This window comes from Schistocerca gregaria, chromosome 4 (genome assembly GCF_023897955.1).
Source record: "Schistocerca gregaria isolate iqSchGreg1 chromosome 4, iqSchGreg1.2, whole genome shotgun sequence".
In the NCBI taxonomy this organism is placed as follows: domain Eukaryota; kingdom Metazoa; phylum Arthropoda; class Insecta; order Orthoptera; family Acrididae; genus Schistocerca; species Schistocerca gregaria.
Genome location: NC_064923.1, coordinates 509,873,802 through 509,888,025, shown reverse-complemented (window position 1 = coordinate 509,888,025; position 14,224 = coordinate 509,873,802). Strand labels below are relative to the sequence as shown.

At 40.8% G+C, this 14,224-nt stretch overlaps 1 protein-coding gene across 1 annotated transcript in view; it reads right to left on the bottom strand.

Annotated features, from left to right (window-relative positions):
- Positions 1–14,224, bottom strand: part of LOC126267439 (locomotion-related protein Hikaru genki-like) — a 422,288-nt gene that overhangs the window by 119,512 nt on the left and 288,552 nt on the right. The window contains exon 6 of the mRNA XM_049972705.1: positions 12,912–13,046. Coding sequence (XP_049828662.1) covers positions 12,912–13,046 — 135 coding nt within the window. The remainder of the gene's footprint in view (positions 1–12,911; positions 13,047–14,224) is intronic.

Below are 14,224 nucleotides of genomic sequence, written 5' to 3'. Positions count from 1 at the left end.
GGGGACTGATGATCTCAGATGTTAAGTCCCATACTGCTCAGAGCCGTATGAACCATTTTGAGTGTCAAAGCAGCTGACGCCGTTGGCAGACACAGGTTGCTCCGCGCCGTGAAGGGAGGCCATTTCTGGTGTGTCAGTTGAGATGAGAAGTCGCGTGTGCCGGGACGGGAAGTGCTGCTGTCAGCCGTCTTCGTGTTGGCGTGTGTTGCGTTCTCACGCCAGTGTCACCACTGAACAGGAGGGAGCAACGGCAGCCTACATGTTCTGTCTTTGTATCCGAGACTTCGCTTGTTCACAAGTGGCCAATTCTGGCTTATAAATCTGGTGACGTATTTGCGTGATAGTATCATGTTTTGCGTGTGTAAAAGAGACACAGGCGGTGTTTCCGAAACAGGACTACATTTTTGTGGTGGAAATGTTATATGACGGCAACTGTTGGGCTTATTGCAGTGTATGTATAAGCCATTTACTCCACAACTAAATTTCGTAGCCACTATTAATATTCCTAAACACGTGATCTCATTGTTTAAAAATTTCTCATTCCTTGTAGTACAACTTTAGTTATGAGGATTGCTAAGTATTATAAAGGTGCTGGTCTTACGAACTAACCCAGGAAAGGAATTATTGGTACTTATTCCCTCAATCTCAAATTGTTCAGTCTTGTAATTTACAAACTGTTAATTTACAATTGGTCTGTTGTAACTGAGTTGTACTGTGTCACTCCCGAGTTAATGGGCAAACATTTTCGGCAGTTTTTCGCTGTCGTGGTTGACCGCTATTCTAACGGTTGCCATCCCAGCAGCCAAAGTGCCGGTGTTTGGAACGGACAATCGATCTCGTGTCAGTCAGCTAAGAGGTCAAGATCGAAACTGTAAGACCACACCTAATAATTATATTGAACGTTTTTTAAACATATTTGATTTCATTTACGTGACTGTTAAGACTAAAACTCTGGCCAATTTTAGTAATTGATCATAATAAAGAGCGGTGTATCGCATTTTTCTTAAATACATTATTTTTTATTTAAACTGTTACGGGCTAGTTTTCATGTTGGGAAAGCAGCTACACTTGGTAATTAACACTTCCAGTGAGCGCTCTGGCGCATTAAATGAGATACAGAATTTTGTTTAAATTGTTCTGGGTAATTTTATGTGGCTAAGCTTGCATTCTGTAAAAAATGTAGCGTTTCCTGAAAATATTTTACCTTATTTGAAACTCTGTTAACACTGAAATTCTGGGCATTTTCCGTGTTGGTTACGCCTTTGCAGGATAATCAGTAACTTAATTCAACATTTTCGACAGTTTCTGAGATTATCTGATGTAAGGAGTGTAGCAATTGTATCTTAGTCATTTTTTTAAAAAAAGAAGAACGGTAAATTTGGTTTCGTATGGTAAATGATGAAGCTTTGTATAAAGTAATTTGTTATTATAGTCGAAGCTGTGAATGATGTTTCTATCGCTGAGCTAACTCCTTCACTCCACAGTCTTGGGTGCTGGCCCTTGTGACGAATCTTTGTTAACGTCATTTCAACGGGACTAATAAATATGTCATATTATAAATTAAATGTCTGACAGAAGCTGCTTGTTGACAGTATTTTATTTCATGTTGAAGGTTCTTATTTCATCGGATTACTTTTGGGCATTTCCCGTCCTCACCGGTATATTATTACATAAGAGATATACACTTCTTCCAATACGTTGCTTGCAGTGAATGTAGTGATATTAGGGACAATATTTCGTAATATTCATGTAATAATAAGACTACATTACTAATACAGACACACACGCAAACAGCATAAGGAATTTTTTGGGAAATACATTTATTTGTCTTTGATAGTTGTTGTATAAGGAAAGATTACTTTTGGTACATGAGGTAAAATACACATAATGCTATGGTAAAGTATGTAGCATACTACTTCAAAAACCACGCATAGTACGAAAGGAAAAAATGTTCTAGGTCAAAAGTTGATATTAGTGATATTAGTAAAGGGACTACAACTGTCCACCTTGTAGCTACCCCTCCTACGTGGGCAGGATCAACTTTGTATATTCAAATGGGAACACCCTATGTTTATTGCGTATTCGGATCTACGACAAAAAATACGCACGGTTTACTCAAAACATTGTTCGCTGTTCGTGGTAGATGATGCTGTAATGAACAAATATCAAGTATACCTCTTATTGCAATTAAGAAGCGACGCATTTGATTATACGTTTCATTTACGATGTAAATGAAACCTTTGTGCCAACTCTGCCATCAGAATGTTTGATTTCGGCATGTGTTTCCACTCAAGCTCTCACGCCGGCCGTTACGCAGCTACCGGCGGAATACAAATCCAAACCATTGTAATAAGGTGACATGTCGATGAACTGATGGTGGCAGGCACACTTGCCATTGGTACTTGTCAAATCAAGCACCTCAGTGGTGAGAGGCAAGGGGCGCCACCGACATCAAGCATGCCGATGGGAACAGAAAACTATTACATCCATGTCGTTGTTCCTCGATCACTTTAAATGTATTTTCTAACCGTACACTGAAACGGCAAACCATATTGTAACGCACTATCAGATCTTCAGTACTAAAGTAAAAATCTAGCATGAATATCAACAGTTCCAAAACAGAAGTTTACATTTACATCGTAAATGAAGCGTAGAACCAAATGCATCGGATCTTGACTGCAAAAAGAGATAACCTTGATATTTCGTCGATTACAGCGTCATTTATCACAAATGATAAACAAAGGTTCGAGTAAATTGCACGAATTTTGTACGTTGAACACAGACATGCAATAAAAATTAGTAGAGGGTTACCATTTGAAAATGAAATGTTGAGCGCGCTTGTACAGGAGGGCTGGTAAGGTAGCAGAGACAGATGTCCTCTTTAAACTAGAATTTTTTTTTGTACGATGCGCTGTTTTCGTGATATTTGGTTGTCTCAAGTTAAGCCAAACATTCTGTACATGTCAAATTCTCTATTATTTTCGAAATATTTATTAAGACACATTTTTCGGCAATATATAGGACCGACAAGCAGTGTGTCATGAGACTGAATGTGTGGTTTTGTTACTTTAAGTTTGTTATGGAGATGCATTTGTGATGCATGTAGTTACTAATTTTTTACATTTACGTTTTTAACTGTAATTCATCAAATTTTATCCGTGCAAAACACAGCCATTGATTACATTGCGTATAAGCGCTCCTGATACAAACGTAGCAACATTAGGTAACAGATGTTCTATCATCATTAAGTTGACTTACTCGCAGATTTCTGTCTACATCGTAAATTTATGTCATTATTCAAAGTCTTGTATGATGCCTTTCTGCAGCCGTCATGAGCAGATGAGGCAAAACAGTGTGATTTATGAGACTGGTTAACATATGACTTCATAAGAAAATGAATACATTGCATAACGAAAAATGTAAAAATGAAGATACAATGTATCTTGAGAAAGCGTGCGAAACAGTGCATAGAAGACTTTTGATTAATTTTAGATATTTTGCATGATCATATGTATGCTGATAGGTTTATATCACATACATAGAATGATGATTTTTCCTTAGTTCACCCAGAAGGCACATTCTTTCGTATTATTTTTTATTTGTATCTATGTTTAAATTAGTTTTTACTTTTACGAATAAATTAAATGAATGCATCCGATTTTTCCCCTTTGGCGATTGATGACTATCGCCTTTTTTTAATCTTCACACAAAAAATTCTTTTAACTGTATTGTACCATTTTCACTCAACTACATTAGGTTATCTGATCTTTCATGGTCGGTATTTCAATCTAGCATCTCAAGGAACACCTCTTGCATTAACAGCATTTATGGTCATAACTGAAATAATTAGAAACATTATTGTTGGCCGATTTCAGAATTAGATGGAGGAGACCGCTATATCCAGTTTCCGACATTTTCTACTGTTATTGTTGTGGGACATAAGGCTAAGTTATGGACAGCGTTTATAAGTTTTTCTAGATATCAACATTTAATGCTGTCTAAAATATTACTGCCATTTGGAAGATATTGTTAATTCTTCAGTTACAGACCTTAACGATGTGCACAATTCTATATATCTTTAAAAACAATTATGTAACGCGTGTACGGTCAACGCATTTTTCGTCGGTCGTGCACCATCCTGTATCTTGAAACAGAAGGGGATCTTCTACCATGGAACATATATTTGTGAATGAACCGGGTTTTCTAGTGCCTTTACCTGTCTTGTAAATGGATACTTGTGTTAGCTTTCAGTAGCCTCTACTTGAAAATTTGTTTAATTTGTAAATTGTTTTTGGTAATACTTCTGCTCAATTTCCTTTCAGTTACTTATTATTTAGCACAGCAGCAGTGTAACAGACATCTTCTTTAACACAGTATAGGCAAGACTTTCTCGATTTCAATAATTTTAAATTTAAATTGAACACTTATTCCTAGGCACATGACTACGTCGTAATCTGAAACATTTTTTCACACTTCTAAAACATTACATCTCCGGAGTAATTTTTGTAACTCCAAAAAATGCTGCAGCGTTTAAAAAGTGAATGCTATCGCTCAGTAATGGAATCAAACGCATATTATACTTCCGTTATATACTTTCCTAGAGGTGAAAGTCTGAAAAGTGTACAACATTCTCTCTTACTACTTGACTTTGACTTGCTCCTTACGTGTCTTCCTCTAGCGTACAGTCCTGAAAATGGCCATTTCCAGTACGTCTATATTAGAAAACTCAAAGATGCAATTACGATGTAGACAAAATTCGTAACTTTTCTGCTAAGAAAGAGACACTTTTACAGGTTTTCTGTCCTGTATTACGCATGTAGGGGATCAACTTCTCAATTCACAACAAAACTTACTTGCAGCTTAAGAATGCATTAACGATTCAATCGTACGTGTAGGCGCAATGGTCATCAGGGTAACTGAAAGAAGAAAATCCCATTCAAATGGATGAGTTGTCGCTGCCATACTTCTTTTTATAAAATCCATTACCTTAACGACTAATATTAAATTATTCATAAAAAATATGTTTTATTTATTAAATTTCACAGGTGTTATTATGTTTTGCAATTTTAATGACTGTGAAGCCATTTTCCAGCAACTTCAACAAAGTTGCAGTGAGCGACGTAAATTTCTTACGTACGTAAGTTTTATTCCCGATACCACTTAACGACATTTTCCCTCTACTGGCTGTATTAACTTTAGGAAAAAGTTAGGTTTTTCTATTGCTTCGTTTATTTTTCACGCAATATTGGCGGTGTCATCGTGATTTAAGTGTTATCTAGCCACACATTGCTGAATTTATTTTTAGTGTATCGAATGCGGACAAAGAATAAACGGAGTAAAAGGGATTTGTAAAATGAATTAATTCCCTTGACATGTTCTTGTAACAAAATCCAGAGGAAAGTTTATTGGTTTAGAGATTCCCTGTTAATGTAGTCTCTCTGAAAATTGCTCGTCTCCAGAAATCAAAGGGGAAGCTAAAAATACAAGGTGGCTAAACGCACGACTGGAATTTCATTTGTTGCACGCTTCATTTCTGGGAACACTTTGTGTGGCCATTGAACGTCTGACACATTACAAAAACTCTTTACAATTTTATGTGAGCTGACTCAAAGTGTGTGAAACATTCGACTACCACTTAGGTGTCGCTACCCTTTATTTTTAATCTTCTGAAAGAACAGAGAAACGTCGTGCGTACGTCCGTGCGTGTGTGTTTGAGAGAAAAGATGCATAGACAGAGAGAGAGAGAACATTGAACGACTGAAAATGATCAAAGAGAGGTGGCGGTTAGCTTGCTTTTCATCGCATAAATCTGTATGTTGTAAAGAGTTAGTATGTTGTTTCCATACTGTCGAACATGAAATACGAGTCCTCTAACTGAAACTCCAGAGATTTCCGTTGAGGCATTAATACTGGCATTCGTCTATCATAGAAACTTCGTTTCTGGAATGTAATAATTGATCTAAGCTATTGTTGATGGCTGCTTCATCGGTAAACATTTTTCATCAAAAGTTGTTCTGCTTTGCCATATGAGCCTAAGTGATGGTTGCAAACTAAGTTCTATATGGTTAACTGAGGTTTTATTAACATTCTATTCTTTCTTCGGTTTCTCGGCATTTAGTTTCACAACTTAATCTTCTTTTCTTTTCTATTTCTTTTCTTCTTAATCCGAGTACGCTTCATGAGATTTTACTGTGTTACTGTTTACTTTTTGTTTACGTGAAATCCGTTTGTTCCTACAGCTAGTAGCAATAAAAATGTTTTCATAAGGACTATAGCACTGTGTCATCGTCCACTCAACATTAAAATTCGTTTTAGGTACAGACAATGAGTAATGTAGTATTATTTATGAGAAACGATATCATCATCCTAATACGTAGCAGCTGTCAAATAGGGCTATCTTAGATGCATGTACATTAATCTACTTAAATATCTATGTGCAGGCAACCATCATAACTCATGGGGGACAATAATTTACAACTGTTTTCTCACAATAACTGGCTGGAGCGTAAATAATATAGAGTTCTACATTCCTTTCATAGTTTTCGTAGTAGTTCGATTTATTGTAGGGAAATTGCGCAATTATATACGCCAAGAACCAATGAATCAGCTAAGGTGTCTGATCCATATGATCTACCGATCTTTCTTGTTGACACCTTTACTTTTTGAAGGAAACTAATAGGCAAACAACAAATGTATTTTAATTTTGAAACTCCAACATTAAAATATTTGTGACATATATGCCTACAGTGTTCCTGACTTCATTGTGACAGAAAAGTATATCAGCACTTTACCAGGTATTTATGTTGTATTTAGTACTAAGTGTTTCAAGACCTACTTTCCATCTTAAAGAATTGTGAAGATATGTTTGATAGCTAGGTGTCTACAGTTTCTGCGAATACATTCTACATCTTAAAATTGTCGATGTACCGAAAAGTATTTTGTTTAAGCTAACAAAAAATGAAGCGTGAAGTAGAGAACGAAATATTATTGGGTAGGACAGCATAGCAGAGTCATTTTACAGACAAGTAAGTAATTTTGGAAAAATGTGTGAATGGTTTATTATTGTTCATATTATTTATTAATGATTTAGCACACAAAAATGTTTATAAACTACGTAGTTATATCAACCTTGTACAGAAACTGACACCCTGCAAAAAGCATAGAGACATATTACATCGTGTATATCACGAAATGTACGACTTCCCAACACGAATATTTCGAGTCATTCATTATTTTCCAGAAGTTGCGATTCTCGGGAAGAAGATCAAACAAAGAATATTTTTTTGTAGAACACTGGATTTGCGGATACATTATGAAAATTAATGCCATACTGTGCTTGTATGATCGGTTATAGCATTTTGGTAAGTGTGTATGATCAAATAAGGCAACATCCAAGGTAATGGTGAACGGTATCGGGAAAGTAAACTTATATGGAGAGAGTGCGTCATAAATGAGGCGAGGCCGATGACCGTTGCTGTCTGGTCCATGAAACCAACAAACAACAAATGAGGCGAAGCTAGGTTCATGTGTATCTCGAAAAGAGCAAAATCTCATTAAAATTCCAAGAACGATTCTTTAATGGAGAATCTATGCATCCCGTCAGCCTCTACAATCACATCCATTATGATCGCGAATATAATTTTAGTCTAATAAGAAAGCGGACAGAGACGGTTATCTTTGAAGGGAACGAGAGGAAACCCTAAGAAAGTAAGGCACCATATTTCTTTTCTGAGTCGAAAGCAATGCTACGAATGCGAAACGTTACGTATGTATTATCTGAAGTCTCCTGAGTGAGCACGCCGAAATTGTGTCAATTCCGAAAGATAGTGTAGCCGCAGGACACTTTCAAATTGGCGTCTATACTGATGTACGTTACAAGCAACGTACCGCCATTGAATTTGTCACAGCAGAAAATGAAACTGTGGGGTAGACAGTTAATCTCTGGGACCTGAAGATGGCAAAATGAATTGCCGGGACTGGTTGCTTTCACAATGACATAAAATATCTTAAAGTGTACGGCTGTTGATAAAATTTATTGAAATTGAAAAGTACAGTTAGTCGCTGGTCACGGAGTGTGAGGTCATGAGAAGGCGGTTCGGTGGAGGTGGAGGACTTGCAGCGGTTGGGGAGACCATTCACGGCTGTCACAACTGACATGTTGCAGCGAGCTGCTGCCATTCGCCACTAAAGGATGCCATCTGCGGAAGATATTTAGAAGACAATGAGGAGGTGATTCACACAGTGAAGCGCTGGCTCCGCCACCAGGACAAGGATTGGTGCCGACAGGGCATACACGCCCTTGTTTCGCGCTGGAGGGAGGCCATATAACGACATGGAGATTTTATCTAAAATACCTTTCTTTCGTGTGTGTAATTCTCGTTGTGTTCAATAAAGAATCGTTGGCGAAACAAAATGCGATGCATTACTTTCTGGGCAACCCTTGTATATGCTAAAAAAAATACCCAAAACCAGACAGTATCTCAAGATATGGATTAGGTATCACATATGAAGATGATAGCAGTGAAGTGTAATTCTGACGAATAGGATCAATTTAACATGCAGTTCACTACTAACGCAGCTAAAATAAACTGAGATTTTTTCATATACTTGCAATGACCATTGTGTAGTCCATGAAGCTTTTCCGTATTGATACGTGACGAAGAATTAGTACGTAAGACCAAGTAAAGGAAATAAAAAACAAATTTTCTCTTACCCATTCCTAGAGAACATTAACATATATAACTACTTTTGTCACTTAAGAATCCAGTTATCACTTTCAGTCAACACTGTTGGTAGAGGCTAGTGTGTTTGTATGTGTGTTTGTGTGTGTGTGTGTGTGTGTGTGTGTGTGTGTGTGTGTGTGTGTGTGTGTGTGTGTGGGCGCGTGTGTTTGTGCGTATGTGTGGGTGGACAGGCGCGGGCACTTACAGATGCGTGTATGCGTACGTGCTTGTTAGTGTTTCAGTAGCTCCAGTTTTGGACAGTGAGCATTTCACAAATCATACAGAAAATGAACAACTCTCCATGGGAGCTCTTAATATATCCACTATTCCCGTCATACGTGCTTCATTTGTATAGCTATGGTGTCTGTTGTTTGCCTTTTAAATACTTTATTAATACTTGTTAGTGTAGTGTGTGCAAGTACTAAAATCCAATTTTAATAAGTTTGGCAACATATCACAATTTTTAATACATTTAGTTATTGTTTAATATGTTTGTTCTGAGGTTCAAAGCTGCACCTTTCGTTCTCTTGTGGAATAGGTCAGTTTTAGAAATATGTTGACTATTTATATGATTGTAATCGGTCATTGTTTTGTACACATTTGTATTTCAAATTTGTTTAATCATAACTTAAACTCTTCGAGAACTAAACAGAGCGCTTCTTATGCCTTCTCAAAACTATAAAAAGAGTCAACACATTTCTTTCTATGGACGAGTTATCCCATAACATTAAGCCATATGACGTTAGTAAACGAAGATATTAAACTTAAATAGACGTTTTCGCATTTCTTTCTCAGTAAGTCAAGAGCTACGGAGCCTATCTGTTTTATACGATTTGTAACATGCAACTTTCAGGTTAAATTCTTATCAATATAATCGCTTAATAATGTCGAATATTCTGTTTCATTTTCTAATTTCCCCTCACGCTTTAATTCTAATAATGTAATCAGGTCTTGTGCAGTACTAAATTTAATGTATTATTGTTATCAGTGACTACTCATTTACAAAAAAACGGCTATTAAATTCCAAAAACAGGAAAAAAGTGTCAAAGTGTCTCAGTTAGGCTTCACTATAGCAATAGTGATTACAGAGATATGTAAACAGGCAGGATACGGCGCTGCGGTTAGCAACGCCTGTGTAAGAAATTAAGTGCCTGGTGGTTACTGTTGCTTCAATGGGAGTTTATCATGATTTAAGCGAGTTTTAAAGTGGTGTTATAGTCGGTGCACGAGCTATGGAACACAGCATCTCCGAGGTAGCGATCGCGGGACACTTTCTCATACGACCATTTCACGAGTGTACCGTGAATTTCACGAATCCGGTAAAACATCAAATCTCCGACATCGCTGCGGCCGAAAAAGACCATTCAATAACGGACCTACGACAACTGAAGAGAATCGTTCAGCTTGACAGAAGTGCAACCCTTCCACAGATTATTGCAGATTTCAATGCTGGGCTATCAACAAGTGTCAGCGTGCAAACTATTCAGCGAAACATCATCGATATGGGCTTTCGAAGCCGAAGGTCTACTCTTGTACCCTTGACGACGAAGCCTCGTCTGGGCCTGTCAACACCGACATTGTACTGCTGATGACTGAAAACATGATGGTTGGTCGGACATCTCGTTTCAGATTGTATCGAGCGGATGGACGTCTACGGATATGGAGACAGCCTCATTAATCTATGGACACTGCATTACAGCGGGGACTGTTCAAGCTGGTGGAGGGTCTGTAATTGTGTGCGGCGCGCGCGTTTGGAGTGATATGGGGCCCCGATGTATCCAGATACGACTCCGACAGGTGACACGTACGTAAGAATCCTGTCTGATCACCGGCATCCATTCATGTCCATTGGGCAGTCCGACAGACTTGGGCAATTCCAGCAGGACATCCCACTAGTCCAGAATTGCAACAGAGTGGATCCAGGAACACTCTTCTGATTTTAAACACTTCCGCTGGCCATCATATTCCCGAGACTTTAACATTATTGAGCGTATCTAGAATGCCTTGCAACGTGCTATTCAGAAGACATCTCCACCCACTGGTACTCTAACGGATGTAGGAGAGCTCTGCAGCATCCATGGTATCAGTTCCCTCCAGCATTACTTCAGACATTATTAGAGTCAATGCTATGTCATTTTTCGGCACTTTTGCGTGCTCGCAGGGGCTCTAGACGATATTATGCAGATGTACCTGCTTCTTGGCTCTTCAATATATATGGAAACGACCTTTTATGGTAAAATAAAAGAGACTCGAACTCGGGACTTTTGCCTTTCGCGGGCAAGTGCCCTACCGACTGAGCTACCCAACCACGACTCACACCCCGTCATAACAGCTTTACTTCTCCCAGTACCTCGTCTCCTACTTTCTAAACTTCACTTGGAAGGTAGGAGACGAGGTACTGGCACAAGTAAAGCTGTGAGGACTGGTCGTGAGTCGTGCTTGGGTAGCTCAGTTGGTAGAGCACTTGCCTGCGAAAGGCAAAGGTCCCGGCTTCGAGTCTCTGGCCAGCACACAGTTTTAATCTGCCAGGAAGTTTTATACACGGTACACTCCGCTGCAGAGTGAAAATCTCATCTGGGAACTTCACTGTAGCTTACGTGGACATTTCATACACTCCTGGAAATTGAAATAATAACACCGTGAATTCATTGTCCCAGGAAGGGGAAACTTTATTGACACATTCCTGGGGTCAGATACATCACATGATCACACTGACAGAACCACAGGCACATAGACACAGGCACTAGTGCAGTGTATATCCACCTTTCGCAGCAATGCAGGCTGCTATTCTCCCATGGAGACGACCGTAGAGATGCTGGATGTAGTCCTGTGGAACGGCTTGCCATGCCATTTCCACCTGGCGCCTCAGTTGGACCAGCGTTCGTGCTGGACGTGCAGACCGCGTGAGACGACGCTTCATCCAGTCCCAAACATGCTCAATGGGGTTCAGATCCGGAGATCTTGCTGGCCAGGGTAATTGACTTACACCTTCTAGAGCACGGGATACATGCGGAAGTGCGTTGTCCTGTTGGAACAGCAAGTTCCCTTGCCGGTCTAGGAATGGTAGAACGATGTGTTCGATGACGGTTTGGATGTACCGTGCACTATTCAGTGTCCCCTCGACGATCACCAGAGGTGTACGGCCAGTGTAGGAGATCGCTCCCCACACCATAATGCCGGGTGTTGGCCCTGTGTGCCTCGGTCGTATGCAGTCCTAATTGTGGCGCTCACCTGCACGGCGCCAAACACGCATACGACCATCATTGGCACCAAGGCAGAAGCGACTCTCATCGCTGAAGACGACACGTCTCCATTCGTCCCTCCATTCACGCCTGTCGCGACACCACTGGAGGCGGGCTGCACGATGTTGGGGCGTGAGCGGAAGACGGCCTAACGGTGTGCGGGACCGTAGCCCAGCTTCATGGAGACGGTTGCGAATGGTCCTCGCCGATACCCCAGGAGCAACAGTGTCCCTAATTTGCTGGGAGGTGGCGGTGCGGTCCCCTACGGCACTGCGTAGGATCCTACGGTCTTGGCGTGCATCCGTGCGTCGCTGCGGTCCCGTCCCAGGTCGACGGGCACGTGCACCTTCCGCCGACCACTGGCGACAACATCGATGTACTGTGGAGACCTCACGCCCCACGTGTTGAGCAATTCGGCGGTACGTCCACCCGGCCTCCCGCATGCCCACTATACGCCCTCGCTCAAAGTCCGTCAACTGCACATACGGTTCACGTCCACGCTGTCGCGGCATGCTACCAGTGTTAAAGACTGCGATGGAGCTCCGTATGCCACGGCAAACTGGCTGACACTGACGGCGGCGGTGCACAAATGCTGCGCAGCTAGCGCCATTCGACGGCCAACACCGCGGTTCCTGGTGTGTCCGCTGTGCCGTGCGTGTGATCATTGCTTGTACAGCCCTCTCGCAGTGTCCGGAGCAAGTATGGTGGGTCAGACACACCGGTGTCAATGTGTTCTTTTTTCCATTTCCAGGAGTGTATCAAATAAATTCTTAATGAAGTGGTAAACAAGTGTAGAGGATCTTAAACTTCAAAAGGCTCCATAGAGGAGCCAGGAAATGTGCAGGAGATAGTAGCTCGGAAACAAAATAGCACGCCAGGAAGAAGACGAGGACAGAAGTGAGCGCGGGCCGGCGCAGGGCTCAGATGGGCAGCTGCCGCGACTCACCTGCGACGTGGACGGCGATGCTGTTGGTGATTCCCCGCGGCGTGGCACACGTGTAGACGCCCGTGTCCTGCGGCTTGCTGTAGTAAATGGACAGCCGGTACTTCCACTCGCGCTCCTCCGCCGCGATCGCCCATCCTGGAAACAAGTACCACACCCCTCATGTCGCTGCTGAGCAACTATAACAAGTAGTAATCACTTCTTGCTAATTAAGCTACACCTCGCGTTATACCACCAGCATCATCAACATGTTCTCGGTGGATAGTTATTTGTGCCTTTACTCGTGGAATATCTGCCGCTAATGGGAAAAGATGGCCATTTGTAGGGGGTTAAGTTTCCGCAGCCTTATTCCAGAAAACTAAAGGACTTGGAAGAGCAGTTGAAAGGAATGAGCAATATCTTGAAAGGAGGGCACAATATAAACATCAATAAAAGCAAAACGAGGATAATGGAATGGGTCGAATTAAATCAGATGATGCTAAGGCAATGAGGTCAGAAAATTAGACACTTAAAGTATAAATGAGTTTTGGTATTTGGGAAGAAAAATAAAGCATATGGTCGAAATAGGGAGAGTGGACTGACAATGGCAAGAAAAGCGTTTCTGAAGAAGAGATATTTGTTAACATCTAGTATAGGTCTAAGTGTCACGGAAAACCTTTCTGAAATATTTTTATGGAGCGTAGCCATCTATGGAAGTGGAACATGGATAATAAACCGTTTAGACAATAAGAGAATAGAAGTTACATAATACTGTAGATCAGGTGGGTATGTGGGTAGAATTGGGGAGAAGAAGAATTTGTGGCTTAACTTGACTAGAAGAAAGGATCGGTTGGTAGGACACGTTCTGAGGCATCGATGGGTCACCAATTTAGCATTGGAGCGAAGCTTGGGACGGGGCAGGGGAGATGAAGTCGTAGAGGGACACCAAGAGAGAAAAACAGTAACCATATGCAGAGGGAAGTAGGTTGCAACAGTTACTCGGAGAAGAAGAGGCTTGCAGAGGATAGAGTGGCACGGAGAGCTGTACCAAACCAGTCTTTGCACTTAAGACCACAACAACAACAACATTCCAGAGAACTGGTACTGCAGCAGTGGGGCTCCCTGCTGGGAAAAATTTGTTTGGATTCTCAGGATTTGCATTACCACCAAGGAAAACAGCCTGTAAAACTTGGTTGAATGTGAGGATTGGGATAATTTTTTTATTTATTTTTTTCTGGGAAGATCATATGAATATGAATGCTGTCTGTGTACTGCAGTCAGATCGATACTAAAATAACAGTGTGTCTCGTGTAGGCGAGCATGTCTCCTTTTGTTTT